The sequence below is a fragment of the Molothrus aeneus genome, chromosome 2 (genome assembly GCF_037042795.1).
Source record: "Molothrus aeneus isolate 106 chromosome 2, BPBGC_Maene_1.0, whole genome shotgun sequence".
Classification (NCBI taxonomy): Eukaryota; Metazoa; Chordata; class Aves; order Passeriformes; family Icteridae; genus Molothrus; species Molothrus aeneus.
The window spans coordinates 16,934,473-16,958,873 of record NC_089647.1 but is presented as its reverse complement, the minus strand read 5'-3'; the positions used below and the strand labels follow the sequence as shown (position 1 = coordinate 16,958,873).

Below are 24,401 nucleotides of genomic sequence, written 5' to 3'. Positions count from 1 at the left end.
ACAAATCAGAAACATCCTGGGAACAAAGCAGCATGTATCTTAATATTCCTACTTGGAACCAAGCCAGTCTCTTCTGTCTCTACTGCAACCAGTGAAATAAATAGTGAGCCTACATCCACATCAATAAAAGCTATTCAACAGTTCGAAGAATCATAAGTTATCAGGGAAACACTATTAGTGTGCTAAATATTTTGTGTCACTTGGCCTTCAGTAAAAAGGAATTGCTTCGATTAGCTAGTTAAATTGGGTCGGTCAGATATGCCAGACCTTCCCAGGAAAGAAAAATGAGTCAGTTAGAGCAGCTACTGAACTCTCCAGACAATGAAATTACGCTCCAGGCAGATGAAGTAAGTTTTAAACACTAGAGCCTCCCCCTAGGAATTTTCTAACTTGGAGTGCCAGGAGTGCCCCTTCCAGAAGGGCACAAGTGCCACAGAAAGCACCACACTGCTTGCTAAATGCCTCTCACCTACTCTATGCTCAAGCACTGGCTGAACACGTGCCACCCTTACAAGCCCAGGGTATTTGATCCCCATGTGAGATGTCTCAGTCAATGCCACACAGAAAGGAGTGCCAGGCAGTCAGATCAGGCTGATCTGAAGGGCCAGAATATCTCATCAGCAACTCTTTTTCCTGTGTAATCATCTCTTATAAAGAAAATTAAAATTAACTGGAAACAGTACTATCAGGTTCCTTGCACAAATAAAAAATGTTATACCCAAGGGAGGGTCACTTGCAGTGAGAGGTGCAGATGACAGCACCTTCAACACAATCTAGACTCAATTAGCTGTTGACATAGAGGGGCCATTTCACCTTTGCATATCCTAATAAGAAATGCAATTCTGTTTCCTGCTGCCTGTTGTGTGCATGGTACCTTCATCAATAGCTTCCAGCTCTCATGCTGGAAAGGAGAGCGAGTTCATCCCCACTCAGGTTCTCAGGCCTGTTGTGGCTCTGCAGGACTGTCCTCGCTTACTCTGCTGCTCCTTGCAAGGAGGCTCCTCCACACCTCTGGGCCTCTTCAATTCCCACACTTTCACCCTCACCACAAGCAGCAGTAAGGCAGGCTGGCCAGCAGGTTCATAGTTACATAGAAGCCCTCTTGGTTTTCTTCCTTTCCTACAGATCCTAATGCTGCATCCCACTTTCATCTCAACTATTGCCACCTCTCCAGCTCCATCCTCAGTTGGGACAGGCTGTGATGACAGCTCTTGTCCCCCAAAGGGTCACTGCCAGCTCAGAACCACCTCATCACCAGCTGTGAGGCAGATAGCCCATCCCCATGTGTACAGCCCTATTTCCTAACAAAGACTGTCACCTGTGCTAGGGTGACTCTTGTGCCTGAGCTGCCAGAACTGAGGACCAAGGCAGCGAAGTCATGGTGAGACCATAACATTGTCAGAACTGCTATCATTCTTTCCAGTACGCAGGGACACGTGTTCAGGTTCCAACCTGAGGACTATAAATTCAATTTGGGGCACACCTACTCAGTTCCCAGACAACACAAGTGCACAGTGCATGACCCAGAACACCGGCATCAAACAAGAGAAAGAATAACCAGCACAATGGTAAGAATTCATTTCATCTTAGCAAATAGCTTTTCAGCCTTACACTATTACCATGCTAAATCAGTTTTACCTCAAGCTTGACTACATCACTATTTGTATCACACACAGTAACCACCAGAACTGAATGAGCATGTTTATTCAAACACAAGTTACACATAACCCTTCAAGAAATACATTGCAACTAAGCCTTTGCATATCAGATTTTTTCATTTAGCTTGTCTACAAGACATACTTTGCCAAAACAGCATAATCAGACTAATTAAATGGTTACAACAGAGAACTGCATGTGATGAAAAAAAACAGTTTAAGAACAAAGATCATACAGAGAACATATTACTGGATTACAGCCCAGCATGGAACATTCAGAAAAATGACAGGAGGAAGTTTTATCTAACAGAACACAAGTATACAGCATCATTAGTATACATTTTCCATTAATAATTATTAAAAAATAGAAAAACTGTTAACATCAAATATTACTTTGCTAGCCACTATACCTATAAGGTAAAACCATGAATGGACTAACTCTGCTTAGGAGGTGGAAAACTTTAAGTCTCTAGAATTAACTAGAGCCCAATTCAGCAAGCTACTTATGCATGTGCTTAAGCCCCACCAACACTAGGAAGGCTTACACATGTTGAAGTATTATAATTAACATTGAGAGATTTCAGTATGCATCAACAGTGAAGTGCAGCGAAACACTTGCATTGAATCAGGATTAAAAGTACACATTACATACATACTATAAAAATAATGATCCTCCTCTCTCAATCTATTATTCTATCACAAGAAAAACACCTACTGGGTACGAGAAAAACTGACAGTCCCCTGAGGAAGCACAGCTTTTCATGTTTTATTACACAACTCCAAAAGTATGCACAAATCAGTGCCAGGGACAACCTATCATAACTCTACTTTCCAACCTCAGTCTTTTAGAACAACAGAATTAAACCGATGTGCACCAGTGTAGTATTATAACTCTGTATGCAATTTCCAAGTTCAAGATCAAGGAACTTGTTTCTTCAGATCCTTCCCCAAGTGATCAATAGACTCACAGAACTATACAGCTGTACAATAACATCAGTGACTATATACAATCCTGCACAAGATACTGGAACAAAGCCGCAAAGTTACATAAATAAATGTTCAACTTCAAAAATATTTAATTTCTCTTGCATTTAAGTGTTACTAAAAACACAACAACCTCTGCAATTTTGACCTGTATCAGCCCTTGCTAAAATTAAAAGAAAAAAAAACTCCCAAAGAATTGCCCTTGTCTAGAAGTTACCTGTATGGCTGTTTAAATAAAATTAGTCTCACCATAGCTATGAAATACAGAAAATATGGGTAGCCAGGAAAATGTTCCACATACTTGGGAATGAAGCATTCCCTTTTGGTTGGAGGAATTTGATTGCTGGGTTTGGGGCTTTTTTACTCTTATGTAAGCCACTATATAATAGTGAACGAAATACTTTTGTTTCATAGAAACAACTAACATTTGCCCACACCAGGCAAATGCTCTATTTACAGATAGATTAGGACTGCCTGACTGACAGTGAGTGTAAGTTGCTGAACTCCAAGAAACATGGAGTCTAAAACGGCGACACTCTCTGCTGAATCGCCTTCCCTTTGAGGATACGCCTTATCTGGAGAAGAAAGAAAGACAGAAACATCAGTATTCATCATCTTGAAGTAAGTCCTGAAAAAACCCCACCCTAGATCCAGTTTTGCACTCCTTTATCCAAGCCTAGGTCCTGAGTTCAGTCACACCAGAAGTGATCCCACTTTACAGCATTTGAACCAATGAAAGGCAACAGTCAGCAACTCAGCTGTGCTTAAGTTACTAATCTTAGGTCAAGAGTCAGTTTTTTCATCAAGTGGAAAAAAGTGATTTTCTTCCTCTGTTACTCAGGCCTAAGAATTGTCATGACTAATTCTGACAAGAGCAATAAAAGCATGAACTCAGGCCATAGTGAGATGAGCAAGAGAAGGAGTATTGCCTCCAGTACGTTGCAGGGTTACAGAAACAAAGCCTATCTTGACAGGTAAAAGCTTTTAAAATGGAAAAAATAAAAGCTGCACGTGAAACCTAAAATTTCAAGTCTGTATATTCTGCCTGATCTTGGTGTTGAAGCTGAAGATCTAAAGAATAAAATGGTATTTGCTAAATCTTTTCCTTCAAAGCTGCAACTCAAAAGCCCAAAGAAAGTTCTGGAGTGGAACGCAGCTTTTGTGTGGACAGGGACAGAGGGAAGGAGAGGGCTGCTGTCAATTTTTTACCTGTTCCCCTACAAGGCCATCAGGAACCAGATGAACTGGCTGCTCGTTCTCCAGGTTCCTGGCACTGGGATCGGCTCCCTTGCGCATGAGCAGGCGCACGGCATCCAGCTGGCTCACGCGGTACTGCAGGCTGGCCGCCATGTGCAGGGCTGTGTTGCCGTTGTAAGCCTGGGGACCACAAAGCAACTCCATGAAGGAAAAGCGGGGGCATGAGCCTCTCCTTTCTCTATCTGTATTATGGAAAAATCACCATACCTTTGCATTAACAAAAGAGAGATAGTTGGGCAGCTCCAAAAAGAGACGAATGAGCTCCAGGTTTGCTTCTTCTGCTGCCAAATGTAAAGCGGAGCGACCACTTTTGCGATCCTATCAAAAAAAGAAACTGTTTAGTCTTCCCTGCAGGTGCTTCACCTATCCAGGGGGAACATGCAGACAAATAAACATAGAAAGCAAAGTAACTGCAGAGTGTTGAGCAAACATACTTGCACTACAATTCATCAAAAGTGAATCTGAATACATATATTTTAATATCAACATCTATCCAACAATGGAACCTGATCTCATCTGCAAGTAAGCTTACATAATGTAATATTTGATATTTTGGTTAAGTAATGGTCTGGCACGGCACAGACCTGAACTGCACAGGTAAGCAGTTTTTAATTAAAATTTGCAGCTCAAGAACAAGGTGTCATCAGCACCCCACTACTATGGGTACCTCAGAGCGCTCCAAACATACTTTTACAACACTCACTCACTGCAGCCAGCATAGCATCATTCTTAGTCTAGAGATTAGACTGTCAACTCCCTCCTTCCCCAGGTTCGTTTGCATTGATAATACCCTGCTCTGAATAAATGCAGCATGGGAGAAAGGGACACAGTCTGCTTCCACATTCTCTCTGGATCTGGCACTTCAGACCAAGGCCTTTTACTTACTTTCGCTTCAACAGAGGCTCCCATTTGTATCAGGATCTTGATGGTTTCTACCAGGCTCTTGTTTCTCAGCAGAAGCTCCTGGACCTCAGGGGAGTGAGGTGGCTGACAGTTCTGCAGTTCATGCAGCACAGCATTATGGGCCAGAACTGCACAGTGCAATGCTGTCAAACCTAAACATCAAAAAAACACATAAAAATCATCATGAATGAACAAATGCAATACAGAAGTATTGACTGGCTGCTTGTTTCAGAGATTGGATAAAGGAGCTTCTACCCTCATTAAGTCCAGGGGATGGTTCCATATTTGTAGGTGACAGTGACTGGTCTCAAGCAGCTTGAGATCTGGACTGTCCATCAAGAGAACAGTGAGGCAGCAGCCTACTGTGAGCTCTCAGCCAGCAGATGATGAAAGAATCGATTTTTAATATATTTTTGTACAAACTATACATTAGAAAAAGCTATTTTATGGGAAAGGGGTCCAAACAGAAGAGCTTTCTACTGCCAGATTCTGCCTACTGTATCCACTGACACAACGCTGGCACTCCAATGTTTTAACAATGGCCAGTTACAACCTAAGGTCTCCATGCCAAACACAGCAATCACATGGAAGAGGAAAGAGCTCCTGACAGACACAGACTAATCACGTTTTCATCTGACAGATATGTCAACTGCACCTGTAAGTTTCCATCTGAAAAGGAAATATTGCATTTTATTGCATTCCCATCAGTAGCTATAAAACAGTGTACCATCCAGTAACTCTGTAAATCATAAACTCTTAACTACTCACCATCATAGTTTGTTGCCTCAAGGTCCACATACTGATTGCTTCCCATAGCTCCCTTTTGGATTGCCTACAAAAGTGGGAACAGGTACACATTTACATCTTATCCAAATCACATACTGCTTCAAATTTGTTTATTGTCTTACTGCAATAGCTGTTATAAAGTTGCAATAAATAACAGCATCCCTGGAAGTGTTCAAGGCCAGGCTGAATGGGCCTCTGAGCAATCTGGTCTAGTGAAAGGTGTCACTGAGCACAGCAGGGGCATTAAAATCAGAAAATCTGAAGTCCTTTCCAACCCAAACCATTCTATGATCCTATGATTAAGAGGAGACTTACTGTTTTGGTTTGGTAAAATAGAGGATTCCCCCAAAATTACTCAAAAATGTTGATGAGAACCTCATTGAGAAATTCAGTCCCACTTTAAGCTCCATGTGTAGACAGACTCCCAAGGCTACCCAGACAGAAAGATAAAGGAAGGATTTTTTTTGGTGTGGTGGTGTTTCCAGAGTTTCCCCAAGCTAAGGGTAAGAGTCAGTGGCTGGGGCAGAGCTGTGCCTGCCTGGCTCTTACCTGGAGGACCTGGGCATGCCCCTTCTCAGCGCAGACATGCAGCGGCGTCCTGCCCCAGCAGTCTGTGGTGTTCACCTGAGCCCCCAAGCTAACCAGGTCCTGCACAATGAGATGCTGATTGGCAGCCACAGCAACCTGGAAAGCACTCTGCAAACATCAAGAAGAAAATTTAAACTATTAGTCATCTGATCTCTAACAGGAAAGAGCAACTAAAACAAATAAAAACCCCAGCTACCTGGTATTATTTAAGCAGTGATTATGAATACTAGGAAGCCAGGAAAAATGAAGCAGAGCACATAGTTTTACCAGCTCAAGGTGATCCGAAGAAGTATTAATAGCTCAAGGTTAATATTAGTATGCAGGCTAAATCTTGGGGTTAATATTAAATAAGCATTTCACCACATCTTTCCCAGGGTTCAGACATGCAGAAGCACTCAGGTGCAAAAAGCAGGTGCAAAGACTTTTTTCAGAACCTCACCTGGCCATTGTGCTCTTTGATATCCAGCATGTGCAGGGCAGCCATCTTCCTTGCAAGAACATAGGAGAGTGCTCGACGGCCCTGGGCCACAGCAATGTGGAGGAAGCTGCAGAAAAGAGAGGGAACAGAGTTACACCACAAGACACAAACCAGGGCTGAAGACAGCAGAGAACCAAATGTCTAGAAGAGGTACTATGCTGCCAGCTTCAGACCTCCTCTGCATAACTAAGACAGGAACATGGGCATTTTCTTATCAGGGCAATTTAAAGTATCTAAATTAGAATGTTTTACTCCCCTTTTAACCAAGTCTAACAATAAGCTCCTGAAATTAGAAAATACATCTACTCAAATGTGCTGGAGCTCTGCATGGCAGCCATCAGCAACGCCACACCTTTCCCTTGATCAGCCAAACCACTGCACTTGTGACACAAACACAGCTATTGAACTGGTTCACTAAAACCCATAGTCTGCCAAAACCCAAACAGAAACACTCCCCAACCTCCCACAGAAGAAACACCAAGATAAACAGCACTCACGTGTCTCCATCGGCGTCCTTTGCAAGGAGCTGGTCTTGAGAGATGTTAGCCAGTTTGTTCTCCTCCTGTTCCACTTGCCACTGAAAAAATGACTTGCCCAGCTGCGTCGTGCTCCTGGCAACATTTTGGTCAGGCAGCGAGACATTGAGAGTAGCCAGAGAGATGCTGCGCTCCAGACTACCACAGAGGTTGTTGGAGAGCAAGCTGAAATTGGGGGCATGAGGGGCAACCTCAGCCTGGGGGTGGGCACTGCTCAGCGGCTGGAGGGGAGCGGAGATGCTGTCCGAGCCCTCCGAGTCGTTCAGGAGGGAGGAGAAGCTCTGCGACGGGCAGTACGGCAGCTCGTGGCTCTCAAAGGTGCTCTGCTGGTAGGCAGGAGACTGGTCACTGCCAACAAACGGCCTGTAGTCCAGGGAGGAGGCATCTGAGGGATAACTCTGAGGCAAATCTTGGCTCTGGGACGCAGGGAACTGGTAATGCTGTGGTGGATCAAGCATGTGCTGGCTGGTGTGGTCTTGGAATGCTTGGTACTTCTGGGATGGGGAGAACGCCTGTGTTCCCGGGCTGTCCTGGTACTGCTCGGCAGGAGAGCCGTGGCTGGAGACTGAGTGCAACCAGCTCACCTGCACCGTGTTCAGGGAAATGGGGCTCGACTCGTTCTTGATGTTTATAATGTTCTGAAGTAGATCAGAACTGCTCTCGTGCTTTGGGTCAGCTTTATGGGTCTCCTCCATGCTATCCATAGAAGTTGGTGTCTGGGGTGGGGTCTGACAGGTGGGGGAAAAAAACAACACAAGGCAAATCAAAACAAGCCCCAGAAAATTAGAGGTATAATTGTATCTGGTAGTTTATGAGCATACAAAGCAAACTGAAAAATAAAGGCATGGAAAAAAATTACTACAGTCTTACCAGGAGATGAGGGTGAACATTCGCTTGGCGTTTGAAAGGTCCATCAGAAAGGAGTTCAGGAGCCTTCCTTTTGCCACTGTGGCTCAGTATGCTCTTCAGTTCTGATTAAAAGAAAATAAATTCAGAATCCATTTGGAGGTTACTCTTACAATTGATTTAAAATGTTACTGCAGGGTATGTATTAAAAAATGGTCTACCTGTGTATGGTTCGTAGTTCGCCAATCCTCCTTGTGCCTGTTAAGAAAAATCCAAAAACTTCTGTTATTATAGTGTTATTTCTGGGGGAAAACAAACAAACAAATAAACACAAAAAACAATCCACCAAAAAAAACCCCAACAACAACAAGAAGGCAGCCGTGACTTCCTTCTATAAACACAGAATATACCTTAGAATAATTCTAGTACATGGTTGTCTAACCCTAACTTAATTGCTTTTAATTAAGGTTAGAAAATGGAAAGAGTTTAATGAAACTTAAATAAAACCCACTGTTTTTATTTGGGCTTTTCAGGCCATTTGTTATAATACCACAAAATTCCAGAAAATCTAGAGAAATACATTATTCCTTCCAGAGACCAGAGGATTTTTTTGAAACATTAATAACCCAGCCAATTTTACAATTCTTTAATGCCATGAACTTTCCTATGCAAATACCTTCCTCTGAAAACACTTAACTAGGAAGCTTTTAAACACACACTCACAAAAAAGAATCTAATCAAATCAAAAACACTCTTTAATCTTCTCAGAATTTCCTGTAATTTTTTTGTCCTTTCAGACTGAAAGGGTCTACCTTTACACTGTGTGCTTTGCACAGAGAGGCACAACAGTATGACAAACAAATCTGAGAAAAATCCCTAACCCTTCCAATGAATGATCTCATTCCAGCCAACACGGAATTTCTGTGGTTTCGCAACACAAATGTATCTTTATCCAGACTCTCTTTAGAAAATAAAGCTCAGTAAGAACAGGTTTAAATGCTTCCTTCTCTCATGGCAAACCTTCTTTCTGATTTCTTCCCAGCTGCATTTTTCCATTATGCGTTGAAAAGGAAAAACACTGGTTCCATCCACAGCAGATAAAGCTCATTTCTAGCATTACCGCAAAGTGCTTTCTTGCCAGTAACCATTAAAATCAAGCCTGTCAGTGCAGAAAGCTGCCGGTTACCTTGCTTTCCTCGGTGGCAGGACCCGAGGACATCTGCTTGCTGCTCCTGAAGTGCAGCAGGAGCTCTTTCACGGAGTTCTTCACACGGACCCCCTGGAAAGGTCCTCTGTGCTGCTTCCCCCCCCCCATGTGTTGTTCAACTGTGGAGACACGAAAACAGAACCCGAACTTAAGCCACCCGTTTCGTACACGTTTAATAATAAATATAGAAAAAAAGACCCAAACAAACTAGAAGGTCTCGTGGAAAGGCACCTAAAGCCTGGTTTAGCAGAGAGGAGCCAGAGAGCTGCTCCGCGTACCCCTTCGCCATCCCACGGGCGTGCGGCTCCTTCGCTGCCCGGGGACCGCCCTGCCGCTCCCGCTGCCCGGATGGGAGCACCGCGGCACCGGGCACGAAGCGCCGGCCAAACGCGCCCGCCTTTCCCCGCTTCGGCCGCTTATCCCACGCGGGAGGATCGGCGGCCGGCTTCGCCCCCGAGGGGACGGAGCGGGACCCGCGGCTCCGCGCTCTCCCCGCCACCCCCCGGGGCCGGGGCCGCCGCGGGGACCCGCCGTACCTTGCAGAGCGGGGCGGGGGCCGCCCCGGGGGTCCCTCCGGCCGCCGCCGCGGCTGCTCACCGAGAGGTCCGAGTCGGATCCCGGCGAGCCCGGGGCGGAGGAGTGCGCCGGCGAGCAGCTGCCCTCGCTGGAGTGGGGCGAGGCCCCGTAGAAGTAGGCGAGGTTGATGGGGCTGCTGAGGGCGCCGCCGTCGCCGCCATCGGGCGCCGCGTCGCGGCTGCTCTCCACGATCATGGCGGTGCGGCGCGGCGGGCGGCGGCGCGGGGCGGCGGGTGGCGGAGCGAGCGCGGGTACGGCCAGGGCTGGGCGGGCGGCGCGGCGGCTCTGGGGGCGCGGGGCCGCGGCCGCGCTTATACCGGGTCCGCCCCCCGCGGGAGGGGCCCGCCGGGCGGGGCCGCGCTTCCCGTCAGGGCGGCGGGAGGAGCCTGCCCGTGAGGGCCCGGCGCGGAGTCACGGTCCGGGGTGCCGTCGCCTCACGCCTTGTCCGCCAAGCTTCCCCCCGTGGGCTTCGCGGGATAACAGGCTATCCTGAGTTGGAAAAGCTCCATCGGGACCATCGAGTCCGACTCCTGGCCCTGCCCAGGACACCCCAAGAATCCCATTGAGCCTGAGAGCGTTGTCCAGATGCAGCCTGGGCAACCCTCGCTCACAACGCATGCAACCGCAAATTACTACCCGCTTATGGAGCTGCAGAGGTGGGAATGAGCAGAATCTCCCTCGGCCTCCCACCGCTGCTGATGCCACCTCATGTCCCCATTGGAGGCATCCCTCACACTTCTGCTCCAATCCTGCCAGTCCTTGGCTCCAGGATGCAGGTGTGGAAGAACAGAGACTTTTTGGTCATGTGCATCCCATAAGCAGCATCCAGCGAGAAGGGGAGCGTGAGCAGTTACTCACAATTGAGATGAGTCATCTGTGTTGCTCTTACCCGGTGTGGAGTAGGCAGGGGCAGACAGGGAGTGATTTTGGTTGTAGCTTGCACCATAATGTGGTGGCAAGAGCCTCTCTGTCGAGGCCACCTCAACCTTCTTCTTGGGGAGAAGCGGGAAAGCAACACAATGCCAAAACAAAAAGTGGGCGAAACTGTGAGATTACTGTTAACATCACTGAGTTATTACCGATGTTCTCAGGAAGACTTCCTGGGTTTCTACTTTTCAAACAAATATTTCTGCTTTCCCATTTCCACTGAAGTCACCATCTTCTAAAGTACAAGTGAGCAATTTTGCTCACAAGGTTGAGATTAGGATGTTTTTAGCACTGTGGCTGCTCCAATAAATATGTAGTAGAACAACATGGTCTTACATGGTCTTTCTAAAGTATATTATGCAAACTGGAGGTCTATAATTTATATGTTTTAATTGTATTGAATAGCACAGGTCAAGTGCAATATGAAATTATATTAATCAGCCCACGAGGAGGCAGGAGGGAATTGCTTTATATTATTCAAATATTTCTCCCACCATCAAGTGAACAAAGAGTTTTGCTGAGAACTGTCTTGGCCGGTTTCTACTCCAAAAACTGTTGTTTTACACCATAGATTGAATCTATGCAGCCGGAGTGAAATTTGTAAGTAGAACCCATAAAACAAAATCAGATGCCAAGTAGTGGCAGAAATACCCCAATAGAGGTAAAAATTTATTTGCTCCCTGAGCAGAAACTCACCCCCAAGCACACCTTCTCCCTCATTTAACAAAGCATTTTACACACGTGAGGATTTATTAAACCAGGCTGTGTGTTTTAAGCAAGGAGAGGGTTTGATGTTAAGCCTTAGACCTCAGTTATGATACCTTAACCTTAAGCAGATGCTTTTCTCCTCACTGAAAAGCACTTGGTGCTCAGAGATCCTGGAGCCCACAAATGCTCTTTGCACATTCAGTGGCTGTGAGGAGGACCCACAACTCAGCTTTCCAAAGTGGATGCAACTGATGGACTTTTGTGTTCTCGTCCCTACCAGGAAGCCCAGAAAGCCACTCATTTCAATCTCACAGGAGGCTCTGCAAGTCCTACAAAATGCATCTTGTCTTTCAACAAGTGGATGGTAATGCAAATCTGAGAAGTTGATAACCCAGAAAATTAGATTTGTCATCCTTGTTTCCTGCCATTCCCTTTAAAATGTCAAGAGTAAAAGAGATTTCAAACCAAAAGTGATTTTGTCTCATTGCAGTTCTTCTGTGTCGTAGAAGGTTCCTAAACCACATGCAGGCAGGGACAGGCAGCACCTTTATCCTTGCTATTCAATAACAATTTTGGAATGGATTTAATTGGAGATTAGTCTCTACATATGAATGAAAACTCTTCTATAAAACAATTTAATGAGTTTGTGTTTGGTTTTTTCCCTAAAGAGGGCATAGAATTTCTTTTTCTCTTCCACTCCAAACTCTCTACTCCCCTGAAGGTTGAATTGTTGACTTGCTCTCCTTTTACCGAGCAAAATCCATTTCAGGCAACAATTTGATACCTGAGCTCATACTTGTTTCATCAGTGACATCTTATTTATCAGGTCTCCTGGCATAAATCTACTCCCAGGCAAAGCAGATTAAGACAAGTCTAATTCCACCAAGCTCCATAACAAAAGGCTCTTTCAAAAATATACACACACCCATTGGTTGCACAAGATGTGCTGGCTCACAGCAGCCCTGTGTTCTCAAACTGCTTCTCTGAGAGTTACTGGTAAATTATTTCCACATCCACAAGCTGTAATTATTAATGCTGCAGACCTTGAGCATTAATGGGTTTTGGATTTTGGCCCAAACACTACATAACATCTGTGGTGACCAAAACCCTGTGAGGCATCTTCAACCAAAGTAAGTTCCTCTGGGGCAGGGTGGTGACCAAAGAAAAAAGCACTTGTCACCTCTTCTCCTTGGGAAGGCATCCAGCTGGTTTCAGCCTTCTTTGGCCGAGCTGTAATTCAGTGTAACCCACCAACCTCAGATCTGGAGAAGGCTGCGAGGTGAGCACAAGGCAGCCACCTCAGCTCCCCGATGTGCTGTCGGCCCATGTTTTTATTGCACCAGCTCCCTACTGGGATGTATCAATAATGCCAACTAGTGGCCGTCAGCAGCAGCATTTGTCCTGAAACCACTTTTCTATAGACCTGCAAAAAGTGAGATAAACCTATCTTGGTATCTCAAATAACAACAGAAAGGAAACAGAATGCACTTGTTTCTGAAAACTCCATCTCTTCCCTCTCTTCAGAGCACAGCCCAGTATTGTAGCATTAAAAGCAATCAGTCTTGGTTTAGATTAATCCAATATATTTGATTAATGAAATAACTTTTGAGAGTGTGACTTGTGCACACCCATGAACTACTTCATGGGATCTGGAAAAAACTTTTGTTAAGAACAAAACCAAAATCCAGTTGTCTTCAAGCTTGTGCTTGCTGGGTAGGGGTCTCATTAGAGAAAGCAAAGAGGCTGAATACCAGCACCTTAGACTTCAACCACCTGCTAAACATCTAGGCTAACCAAGGTCATGTTTATCCCCTTTGCCATCCTAATCAGAACAAGCACAGAGAAAAGATGCAGTGTGCCTGCACTGCTTGGTCCCCGGGGCACCTACTGGGGTGAGTGCTATAGGGAATGTAGGCTTTAAAGAAATAAATGAATGAATAAAGCAAGCCCAGTAAGTGGAGCTTTGTCTTCCCTGTGGAGCAGCACGTAGTCACTCTGCCAGGCACACTGTACAAGCTCCCTGTGTGAGTGAGGAACATACCAGCTCTCAGAGCAGGCCTTGGTTTGGCAGGTTTGGGAGCAGAATAAATCTCTCCCCTCACTCTGTCTCCTGAGCAGCAGCATGGAGTAAGGGACAGCTTCTAGGTGAAGTGTCAGGGCACAAACTGCTAGAAACAAGAACTTGGTTTTGCAACACATTTCTGGAGCAGCATGACCTTCGTGGTATTTCTTAAACTTGACATAAAAATGGTAGTTTACAACCCAGTTGCTTAATGCAAGTGAATATTTGCTGTGTTGATGTCAAACATGCCCTATCCTCTACTGGGTGTAATTGAGGCTCCTGCTGCACGCTGCGAGCTGAGGTGTGCAAACAGCACTGCCACACCTCTGCACCCCAGCAGCATTTCCAACAGCACACACCTCCCAAACCATGCAGCACAACATTCACCTTGCTTCTAGACTGGCATTGAGAAAAGCAGAGGTAAAATCTCAGGAACTATTTCACTCCTAGAGAGCATCCGGGGTCTGTACCTGCATTTGCTTTAAGGGTTCTGGAGAGCACTTGTCAGCAGGTTGGAAGTGGTCCATGACACGGTTTAACTCTAAAAGCTGGTACAGAGGAGTTAGTGTTTCTCCCCTCTTTGCTATACTTGTATTGCTACATTTTTCCTAGACTTTGGTCTCCAAGACTGACATTCTGGGATTAATCTGAACATCAAAAGGGGGCATGTATAATTCTTCATATTAAGGAAAAACTTAGACTTCTTATTTAACATATTTCTTTTGGGCCTTACTCCTTTGATCCAGAGAATACACTCAATTCGGCTTTTTTTTCTCTCAAGCCATCTGATATTAAAAAAAAAAAAGTAAATTAAAAAAAAAAAAGTAAATTTAAAAAAAAGTGGGTTGCTCCTAAGTAGATCTTTCAACACTGTGTATGTAAACCAGCTGAAATCAGTACAGAAGAAAAGAAACCCTAAACCCAGCAAGTGTTTCAAAGCTGGCAGAGAGGACCTGAGTTCTGTGAAAGCAGTTTCCTTGTATATATACCTCGTGTCTGGGGACATTCTTCCCAACATACTCACTACCCTGGTTAGTCATGTTTTCTCAGCAGCTTACCTGTCTCATTATTCATTAGTGCCTTACACACACCACTGATGTCACAGCGTGTAAACAAGGAGCAGGAGGCCATTTCCCCATAGCAAAGGGCAACGTCATATGTCACCTATCCTAAAGGATACTGTGTGTGCATAGATGAGGTAGAGAGTGCATCTTCTTGCCTCAAAGTATGTGGTTTGTTGTGGTATTCCAGTTTAGAAAGGGAGTTGGCACAGTTTCTCAGTGCTGCTAGGGAGACAGTGTAGGTTTGGAAGGGTCAGCATCAGTTTTCCTTGTTGCTCATGCTGAAGACATTTTTCTTCCTAACCCAGGTGATCCACCTGGGCCAAAATCTGACATTCATAGCTCACATTAATTTCATGTTTTGCTGTCAGATGCAGGAGCATGTGCTGCAAGCACGGTAGATGAACTGGGCTCTAGTGTACTTTGATTTCAATGTTCCTGCCTTCCACAAACAAGGACCACTTCAACCACCTGTAAAACAAAACCACTTTCTAACAGGGACTGCAGAGCTGTCCCAATGCACATTGCAACACTTCAGCACAAGAGTGGGAGGAAAAAAATCTCAAAGTGAGATTTGAACCTAGAAAAACATGATTTTTTGAACTGTTCTCTACCCAGACACTTGCATTCCTAGACTCAGTTTGTGTGTAGTGGCAGGTAACCTATCTAAGATTAAGGTTGCCATATATCCAGGTTTCTCAAACATGCATTTTTCCACTCAAAAACATTGTCTAAGCAGATTTTGAAAATTTGTGCTCTTCTTGGACATGGCAAACCAGTCACATCTACCAGACAGCAGGTCTAACAGCTGACCAGTCCAGAAACCCCAGGCACAATCTCAGTATTTCTACAGCCCGCCTGTGCAGCACTTGCGTGGCGGGATCAACACCTGCAGGAAGCCTCAGCACTGATTTGCACAATCCTACACATCCTGTGTGCATACCATCAGCTCAAGGGTGCAGATTAACGAGAAGGAAAGTCCAGGCAGAAGCAAGACAACCAGTAAAAAACACTTGTAGCATGTTGACGCTGTAGAGTTCATTGAAGGGAATGCCCTCATCTAATGTCTTGAGCTTATTTCACTGTGTTTTCCAGCTGATAGAGTTTAAATGCTTTCAGTTCAGACATCCATTCATTAGAGAAATCCCAGCTTTCAAAATACATGTCTACCTGACCATTGGGAAAGTCCTGAAACTCAGCTATAGAGCTGTCCTCCAGTAGTCAGACAAAAACTCAATGAACAGGAAATTTTCTCATTGAAAAAAGCACCTAATTCAAGGCAGAATAATAAAATTTTGTCATAGTAGGGAAAATGTTAGGTCCCTTCCAAACAGTGACACAAAATTTTTTTTGGTGCTTAGGATGAACTGCATCTACTAAGGCAGGTTTTATCTTCAGTTAAAGTGTGCTGGAACAGCTGGGACAATACCTCTCCTCCCATGGGTCAGAATTTGCTGTCACACAAGTCTCAATCCCAGATGTCTACATAAAATATACAAATATCACAGAAAGGATCCAAATACTCTGTTCTTTCTATTGACTTAACAGCCACCTGCTACAGGTTTAGAAAGAAATCCATGACAGTAATGACAACTTCACAGTAATATGTAAATCGTGCACGAGTTAGCATAAAACATCAAGAAAGCTGGAAATAAACTCTTTGATTTGGTGGGGCACTGTGCAGAGCTCTGTTCCCAGGCGTTGGCTCCCTCCTCCAGTTCCCAGCTGGGAAGAGACACCTTCCAAAGCCAGACACATCCTGTCTGACAGGACGCTGCTCTCCACAGAAGCCAGCCCATGGATGTTTAAGTTTCCTTTTAATTTCCTGCCAATTTCTCAAGAAGAAAGCAAAAGTAAAAGCAGCTCCTTTTTCTGTCTTGCACGTTTTGTCTCAGAAGTTTGTGACTGGCAACACATAAAGTCACACAGGGGTTTCTTAGCAGGGTTTCTTAGCAGCACCACCAGGACTGAGTTTTGCTACTCTTGAAAGTCCAGATGAGTAGCAAAGCCAGGTCAGAGCACCGGGGCAGGAAGCAAAGGGATGGGATTGTTCCTGCCACTCTGCTGCTCTGAGCAGCCCAGGGATGGGAAAGGAAGCTCCCCAGTGCCCAGGACTGCTGCTGCAGACCTGTTCCCAGCAACTGAAGATGACAATGATGATGATGATGATGATGATGATGATGATGATGATGATGATGATGATGATGATGATGATGATATCCCAACCACGACCTCCAGGGTGGCAGGCTACAAGGCTGCCCCAAGCAGCCCAGGGCTTGGCTGGTGCTTGCCCCCCGTGACAGAGGGTATTTCCTCCCTGCACACACCCTGCTCCCACCCTCTGCCACCAAATACAACAGGAAATGTGGCTTGCTGCAAAGAAAGCAAATAGAAGTCTAACGAGCAAAAATAAAAAATCACTTGCTGGAACGTGATCACAGAGCTGATACTGGAGTTTTGTTTGGAGCAGAAATATGACCCCTAGGTGACATTTGTCCCTGACTGCTGGTCACCCAGTCTGGCAGAGGGAGAGCCCAGGGTGTCTCCCTTTCCCTGCCCTCTGTGTGCCTCCAGCAAACCTCCTCGTCTCAGCTGAAATCCCCTGGCTTCCATCTGAAGCACGCGCGAGCTACCCACCCCCAGTAGCACACACATCTCCAATGTCATCACGGCACACACCTGCCCCCAAACATTTGGGGTCTGAAAAGCAGACCCCATTTTATCCTCTGCAAGACTCTTCCTGCTGAGCTGCCCTCGTTGCCTGCTAGAGATGGGCACGGTTAATGAACCGGGTGCTGCATAATCAGCCCCGTGTGGTAAACCAGGGAAACCCTCGCCAGGTGATGAAAAGGAGTTTATGGTTTGGTTTAATAAACCCCGTAGCATAACAAAATTTAAAGTGAATTTTAAGCTCATTAAACTTAATTCTTTTCATTCCCACCGTTTGTTTTTTTTTTTCAATTACAAGAAAGTAGGTGTAGATTCCTATTTTTATATGGTTCCCTGTGTTGTCTCACACTGCACCATGACAGTGTACTCCTGTCCTGTTAAAGCTGACAGGCTGATATGCTGATGGTGCTCTGCTATCCCAAAATTACTGATGAGCTGCCAGGAAAGGATTGTAATTGTAATCAAGATTATACAAAACACCTTTTTCCACTAACAATGTTTCTTCCATTCAATACTCTCCAAGTTAGCTTTCCATCCGTCCATCCATCCATCCATCCATCCATCCATCCATCCATCCTCTGGAAAGCTATTACACCCTCCCCTAAAAATGCAGATTGTTTCAGAGAGAGTCACCCAGAACAGCTAAGCTATTTAGGAGTATTTTGCCACCAGATTCACCAAGGGTTTTCAAAAATCACACCATTCTTTGTGGTTTCTTTGCTCTTGGCTGGCACCCATTACCTTCCCAGAAGCCAACCATTCTTCCATACTCAACCCCAAAACACACAGATTATTACAGCACAAGCCACTTGCAAAGTTATTACAAATTTTAAAAAACTTATTAGAAACCAATATTGTTTCAATCAATTAGGTTTTCTAAGCAATAAATCAAATAAAATTATACCAGCATACCTTCATGTTGGAGTGAAGTTAGGAATAGTTCTATGGAAAACGAGCCAGTTCTTGGCACCCCATTGGCAACTGATCATTCCTTATGGCCATGCCCGTGTGAATGACTGAGAAGTTCCTCTGAGGTTTAAAGGTGTGAAACAGAGAAGCAGTGGTAAGGAAATTTTTCTTCCCCTCCCTCACAAAAGTCCTGCTTACTTTGGCTTTCTGTTCGCAAAAAAAAAAAAAAAAAAAAAAAAAAAAAAAAAGAAGAAAAAAACCACCCCAAAACCCTAAACAACACCCCACAAGTTTCTTTCAGCTTCTGGCTGAGTACCCACAGGGCACCTTTAGTGCAGTGGCTTGCACACCACTTATCTTTTGGCTCTGGTTGACAGGAAGCAGGGATGTTGTGACATGTGAGAGGAAGCAGGGTGGAGGAGGACAGTGGCGCGAGCATGGCTCCCTGGACTTTTTCTGCACGGTGGAATTTCCCAGGTGGGGTAAGCCCTGGTTGAGGACATTCCCCTGCCAAAGAGGCTGGCAGGAAATCCCAGGCTGGTGTAATACTGCCAAAAAAGGGTCTAGAAAATACTGATATGAGATAAGAATAATGAAAAAGTGCTGGGCAACAATTGGGTGAAGAGAAACCTGCAGGTTTCCCAGTGGGGTTTCCTGCCTGCCAGGGTCAGGTTCTCATTGCCCACCTCCTGCCTGCAATGCTGCCTGTGTGGCCACAGGCACTGAGCTGCATCTCACTATCCCTTTTCTGTCTTGGCTAAACTGGATAAGCATAGCATTCACAGAGGAAAAAAGAGAGATCCAGTGTCTCACAGGAAAAAAAATAGCTCCAGCCTTTGGTAGGTGGTGCAGGACAAACACCTCTCCTTGGCAAATGGCTGGCTTTCAGCAGGACTTTGCCCTCAGAAAGGTTGGAATGAGTTTCACAGGGTGTCAGTGTCAAAGCTCCATACAGCCAGGAGCCTGCTTAAAATGGGAAGGGGGTTATATGTAAAATAAAAAAAATAGAAAGGAAAAAAAATTAGTCTCATTTTTCACAGATGTATTAGGTGTGAAATAGTCACCTGCTACAGTAGATAAAAACAACCTTCAGTATAAAAAAGTTGTCCTGGATTTTCCTAAAATGTGAGTAGATCCATCTTAATCATAATCCCTTTTCCTTTCTTCTTTCAGCAGTGGCATGGGCCAGGACTCACCATGCATATCAAACATGGTGAGCAAGGACAGGACACCCAAATCTTTCCAGAGCAAACACCTGTCACTTTCAGTGCCTTGTGCTGCCCCTTCCCAATGCAGCTAACTGATACAATTTCCAGCAGCTGGCACCAACAAGGCAAAAGCACCGGACCACTGGTTCCTCTGCCTGTTGTGTGCCCAGTGCCTCCTGCACTGGAACATAGATGTTAAAAACAAACAGAACATCCTCAGACTTTATCCCCACCCTTGTCCTGCCCCAGCAAGCTGCAGGAGGGAGGTGGGAGAGAACATCTCCATCCCAAAGGTGATACATTCAAAACCTTCCCCCCGCCCCGCAGGCAGGAAACTCTGCGTGGGCTCCATCTTCCTGTTGGCAGATGCATTGTATCACTGGAACATGTTCAACTGATAATCTTGATGGGCTGATACTTCTGTTTGAAATCAGGATGGTTTGTTCCAGCTGGGGCTGCTATTTGTTTGCTCTCTGAAGGCCCGTGCTGCCCTCAGTCTTGTCTAACACGGGTCAGGGCGGGGCCTCATCCAGACCCTTGCCCTGCTCTCTCCTGCAGCAGCTGGGAAGCAAAACCTGCTGCCTTTAGGGACTGAGGGGCTTCTGAGCGCCTCCACAAGGGGTCAAGATCTCTCTTTGCAAAGAGGGGAGGCTGCAGCCCCAAAGAGGCACAGATGGCCCAACACCACAGGCAGTAGGAGCAGCACCTGAAGCACCACGGAGCTCATCCATTCTCCCAGGTGTCACTGCCTTTGGAGTTAGGGCAGCTCAGGTGCTTTGACTCCAGAAATCACAGGGTGTCACAGACATATTTTATGAAAAATCCTTTTGCCAGGATCTTTTCTCCTGAGAAGCTTCAGCTTCTCCATGTTTTGCTGCTTTGGAATGTGATTTGGAGAATTGTTTACCCAGCATGTGAAATAGTTTTTACTTGATGACCAGTGACAGCCACTTGTGTCAAGGCTGTGAGCAGTCACAAGATTTTATTATCATTCCATTCCTTTCCTTTGCTACCCTTTTGATGTCTCCTTTCTCTTTTCTTTTAGTGTAGTCTTAGTATATCATTTTCTTTTAATATAATAGATATCATAAAATAATAAATCAGACTTCTGAAACATGGAGTCAAGATTCTCATCTCTTCCCTCGTCCTGGGACCCCTGTGAACACTGCCACATTTGGTGACCCCGAGTGAGTTGCCACAACAGGGGACATTTTTATGAGCTGAATATGTGATGGAGGTCAGCCCCCTCCTGTGCAAAGAGGTGAGTACCTGCTGCAAAGAAAAGGAAAATCCAAGTCTGACAAGAAAAGAAAGATGTGTAAAATTGCCATGGCTGATGTGTGGCAGGGCAGGATGAAAAGTCATGACTCCAGCCCCAAATGAAAATATCTACTTGTAACAATGTTTGTTGTGCACAAGAACATGGGCAACAGGACATCAGGAAGAAATGTGTTAACACAGGGAACCTACATTTCAACCAGCAGATATGAAACTTCTGGGGTTGGAAGATACACATATGTTGAACACATTTTACAACAATGCAAAGTAATTATAATATCACCTTGTTACTGGAGCACCTGATATTTTTCATTGGATTTTTAAGACAGGGTATTTTTTCAGTAAAGTAACTTTCTTTTTCTAATTTTACTTAGCAAGGGCAAAAGCAAGGCACAGAAAAAGCAAATAATAATAATACTACACAGGGGAAAATACACAAATGTGGAGCAGAAAGATATGAAACCATTAGAAGGAAGAAACAGCTAGAGACAGAAATAGCTGCCTTGCCAAGAGCAAGCGACAATTCCCTGAGAGAAGCTGACTCAGAAAAGAGGGCAGGCAGGACTGGAAAGCATGACTCACCCAGCTCAGGGAAAACCAAAGGGTAGGAAGGAGTGGAAAGAACTGACTGCAGGATGGCAAGAGGGGAAAAACCCTGTAATTTGTCATGGTTCTTTCACTGCAGGTCCTCCTTGTGCCATGCCTCTCACCTACTGCACTCCCACAGGCATGTCCCACCTGGACGCTCTTCCATGAGGTCCTTCAGAGGGAGCTGCCACCCCACAGCAGAGGAATATCATATAAATACTCCTGGTCACTGCAAACAGCCTGCAGCAGAGATTTAGGGAGCAAAGGGACAGCCTTGTACCAAACTGAACCAAAAAACAACAGGTGCCTCCAGAGGGCCCAAGAGCAAGGACAAAGGGTGAAAAGCACTTGTCCATTTTCAGAACTGACCAGGGAAGAAGAGAGTAAAAATTGGAGGGGACAAAATGTTTAATGGATGGCTGACCCAGAGAACACTGACTGCTACAGCATGTCTTGCTCTCAGACCACAGACACTGCTTAATGTTGCGGAAAGAAGTAACTTGAGATATACTATTCTAGACTGGTAAAGTTTACTCCTCTTGATCCTTTTGTGGCTTAGGATAAAAAATCAGATTTAAAATAATATTTTGGGGGAAAAAAATTATCCTCTTCAATCTAAGAGTTATCAAATCTATGTCATTAACTGATTTCACTCACGAACTTCAAATAAAAGAGCCTCAGTGGTATTTGTGACATTTGTTTTCAAAACACAAACTATGGAGGAGTTAGAAAACAAACCACCACCAAGACAAATATGTTGTGGCTTATGTTTTTCATTTGAGAGTCATCCCAGACTCTTTTTCAGTGCCTCAAAGCCCTCTTCTGGCCACATTCATTAAGGGATTAATCTATTAAGCCCAAGCTGACAGAGTTGGGATGTGGGGGAGGGCACATTGCACTTTCACTTAGCTTTAGTGACTTACTCACTCTGCATCTGGGGCTCACAGAAAGTAACTCACACACTCAATTCTCCAGCATTCCCCCACAAAATCCCTCTTTCCCCTTCCAAGCAGAGAAGCTCCTGTACAATTCACCATGATAGACACACAGAGCAGACCAGAAGGTTACTGAATATGCCCACAAGAGGCTAGTAACACCAACAGTGAAGGACACAGTAATTAGGACAGGATTTTGGAATCACTGCCCAAATATAAGCTAGGTTCCCTTACATGAGAGTTCAGATGCAGGTGACAAGCACTGTGATGAATTAAGAATTCAGGAAGACTCAAAGATCCAGGTTCAAGGACATAAAACATTTCCCTGGTTTCAAACACATTGATCTTGCACCGTAAATAGAACAGCTAACATTAAAAGTTGCGTTATATGCTGCTAATATGCAGGGCTAAACCATGGGATGAACACAAGAAACCCCATTCCAACCAGATCAGAAACCATGTAGCTTTGGCTTTTTGCCAGCCCTGGTGAACCTCCTTTCTCTGTGTCTGATGGATGAGGCTCAAGCCCCTGCTCTTGCCAAGCAACCTATGCCATCTCAGGCAAGTTTCATGCCTCTCTGAGTCACCGCAGCCCTGAGGAGCACTTGGCACACAATGAAAACCTGCCTGTGCACTCCTCCTTAGCTTGATTACAAATTCTTTGGGTTTCTTTTAAAAAGTTCCCCAGCTATGATATCTGTCACATCCACAGTCATGTGAGAACATGGTACACATGGCTTCAAACCAACTGCAGGCAGAGTTTGGAACTGTACCTAACATGATTGCTGTGTCATCGCTGTCAGGGGCATAGAGGAAGAGGTGGGTGAGCAGCCTAGGTGGGAAGAACTGTTCCTTTTTTAAAGCATGTGGGACAACACATCTATGTGTATTCTCAGAGGAGTGAGTGTGTCCCACACAATTGTGGTTTCCAAAGGCAATACATCTCCACATGACCAAATCCCTGACCTTCTTCCTCTCCTTGGTGTCACAAAGCAAGACCTTTGTGCGTTGTTTTTCCTTAACTACATCCTACTTTTTTGCTTCCCCTCTCTGTCCTACTCATCACTCTCACTTCCTCTCTGAAGAAGCCTGGGGCCTAACCTAACACCACACTGAAAAACAGCTCATACTTTGCAGCCTCTCACATTCATTTTTGGCTGAGTGAAGGCTGATGTAGGTTGGACATGATGGCAGCACTCTTCAGTACAGTTTCCAGAGCTAAATGCTGGGAAGAAGCTGCTTTGCCTTTGCCCTGTCCCCTCGGGGCTGTTGGGACTGGCCAGAGCAGGCTGGGCCATGGCCCCAGCTCTGTGCTCAGCAGGAAGGTGAGAGCAGCACCCAGATCACACCCCTGGCCCTTGCCCGACCCTGCCCCCTTCAGCAGTCAGCACGGAATGAGAGGGGAACAAAAAGCCGGAACCAATACTTGGCAATACTGCCTCAGCATTCTCTCCTGGCTGTCAGGACTTTGTCATTCAGGGATTTTTAGCCTGCTCAAACAGGATATTTTTGGCTATCTACGTCAGGAATCTGCACAAAGGGCATTGTGCCCTGCTTGCTGCTTTCCCAGCTGCGAACCCTGGCTGCAAGCTAACTCCAAGGCAAGCCAATGGACATCCCCCAAATCCTCCACCCTTGGGCCATCCCAGAGACTCCCCAGTCTGTGCCAGGCAGCCACTCTCTCCCTCTGCCATGACCCTGCACACACAGCCCTTGGGCTCACAGGGCAGTGGACTCACAGCCACCACTGTAGGATGCCCTACAGCTCTTGAACACTCCGACTGACTCACAGGACACATCTCTCCTCATTTTTTCTTCCATTATTTAAGTAAAAACTGTTCATAAGATAGAGAAGCAATGACCATGCTTTATCTGTCTTCACTCTTTTTTTTAAATGAAGTGGTTTAAGGATGTCCTGTGGGTCAATTGGGCTGCAAAAACCCTCAAAGAAGGAAGCCTGGATTGTGTACGAGCTTTTATTGTATGTCAGGCCTGACACACCAACAGAGATAAACATCAGGGTGCTTTAGTGCTAGGTCTCATGTCAGGCACAGATCACCCCTCTCCAAATATAAATAACATTAAAAAATTACTTAGAGTGAATTTAATCTATAAACCATAGCATGAAACTCCTACCTAACACACAACAAAAAATATATGTAAAACTAAGGGAATGCAGCTATAAAAATATAAAGGATGTGTGGTTACAGCAAACAAGATAAACCGAGACTAAATCAGA

At 45.2% G+C, this 24,401-nt stretch overlaps 1 protein-coding gene across 1 annotated transcript; it reads right to left on the bottom strand.

The window, feature by feature from the left end:
* Positions 1 to 1,676: 1,676 nt before the first annotated feature.
* NFKBIZ (NFKB inhibitor zeta) lies at positions 1,677 to 9,910 on the bottom strand. The gene is made up of 12 exons (XM_066568752.1): positions 9,838 to 9,910; positions 9,220 to 9,359; positions 8,255 to 8,291; positions 8,058 to 8,158; positions 7,149 to 7,915; positions 6,613 to 6,718; positions 6,135 to 6,281; positions 5,568 to 5,631; positions 4,782 to 4,951; positions 4,104 to 4,214; positions 3,849 to 4,016; positions 1,677 to 3,214 (listed from the first exon to the last, which is right to left on the bottom strand). The coding sequence occupies exons 2-12, from the start codon at positions 9,346 to 9,348 to the stop codon at positions 3,161 to 3,163; spliced, it is 1,854 nt and encodes a 617-aa protein (XP_066424849.1). The 5' UTR covers positions 9,349 to 9,359; positions 9,838 to 9,910; the 3' UTR covers positions 1,677 to 3,160.
* Between the last annotated feature and the right edge of the window lie 14,491 nt (positions 9,911 to 24,401).

Bases quoted from the DNA above. Each gene is read 5' to 3' on its own strand.
- NFKBIZ (XM_066568752.1), bottom strand. From the start codon at position 9,348: ATGGGGGGGGGGAAGCAGCACAGAGGACCTTTCCAGGGGGTCCGTGTG. The intron at 8,292-9,219 runs GTAACCGGCAGC...TTTTCTTAACAG, and splicing joins CTGCCACCGAGGAAAGCAAG to GCACAAGGAGGATTGGCGAA. The intron at 4,215-4,781 runs GTAAGTAAAAGG...TTTTTTTGATAG, and splicing joins GAGCCTCTGTTGAAGCGAAA to GATCGCAAAAGTGGTCGCTC.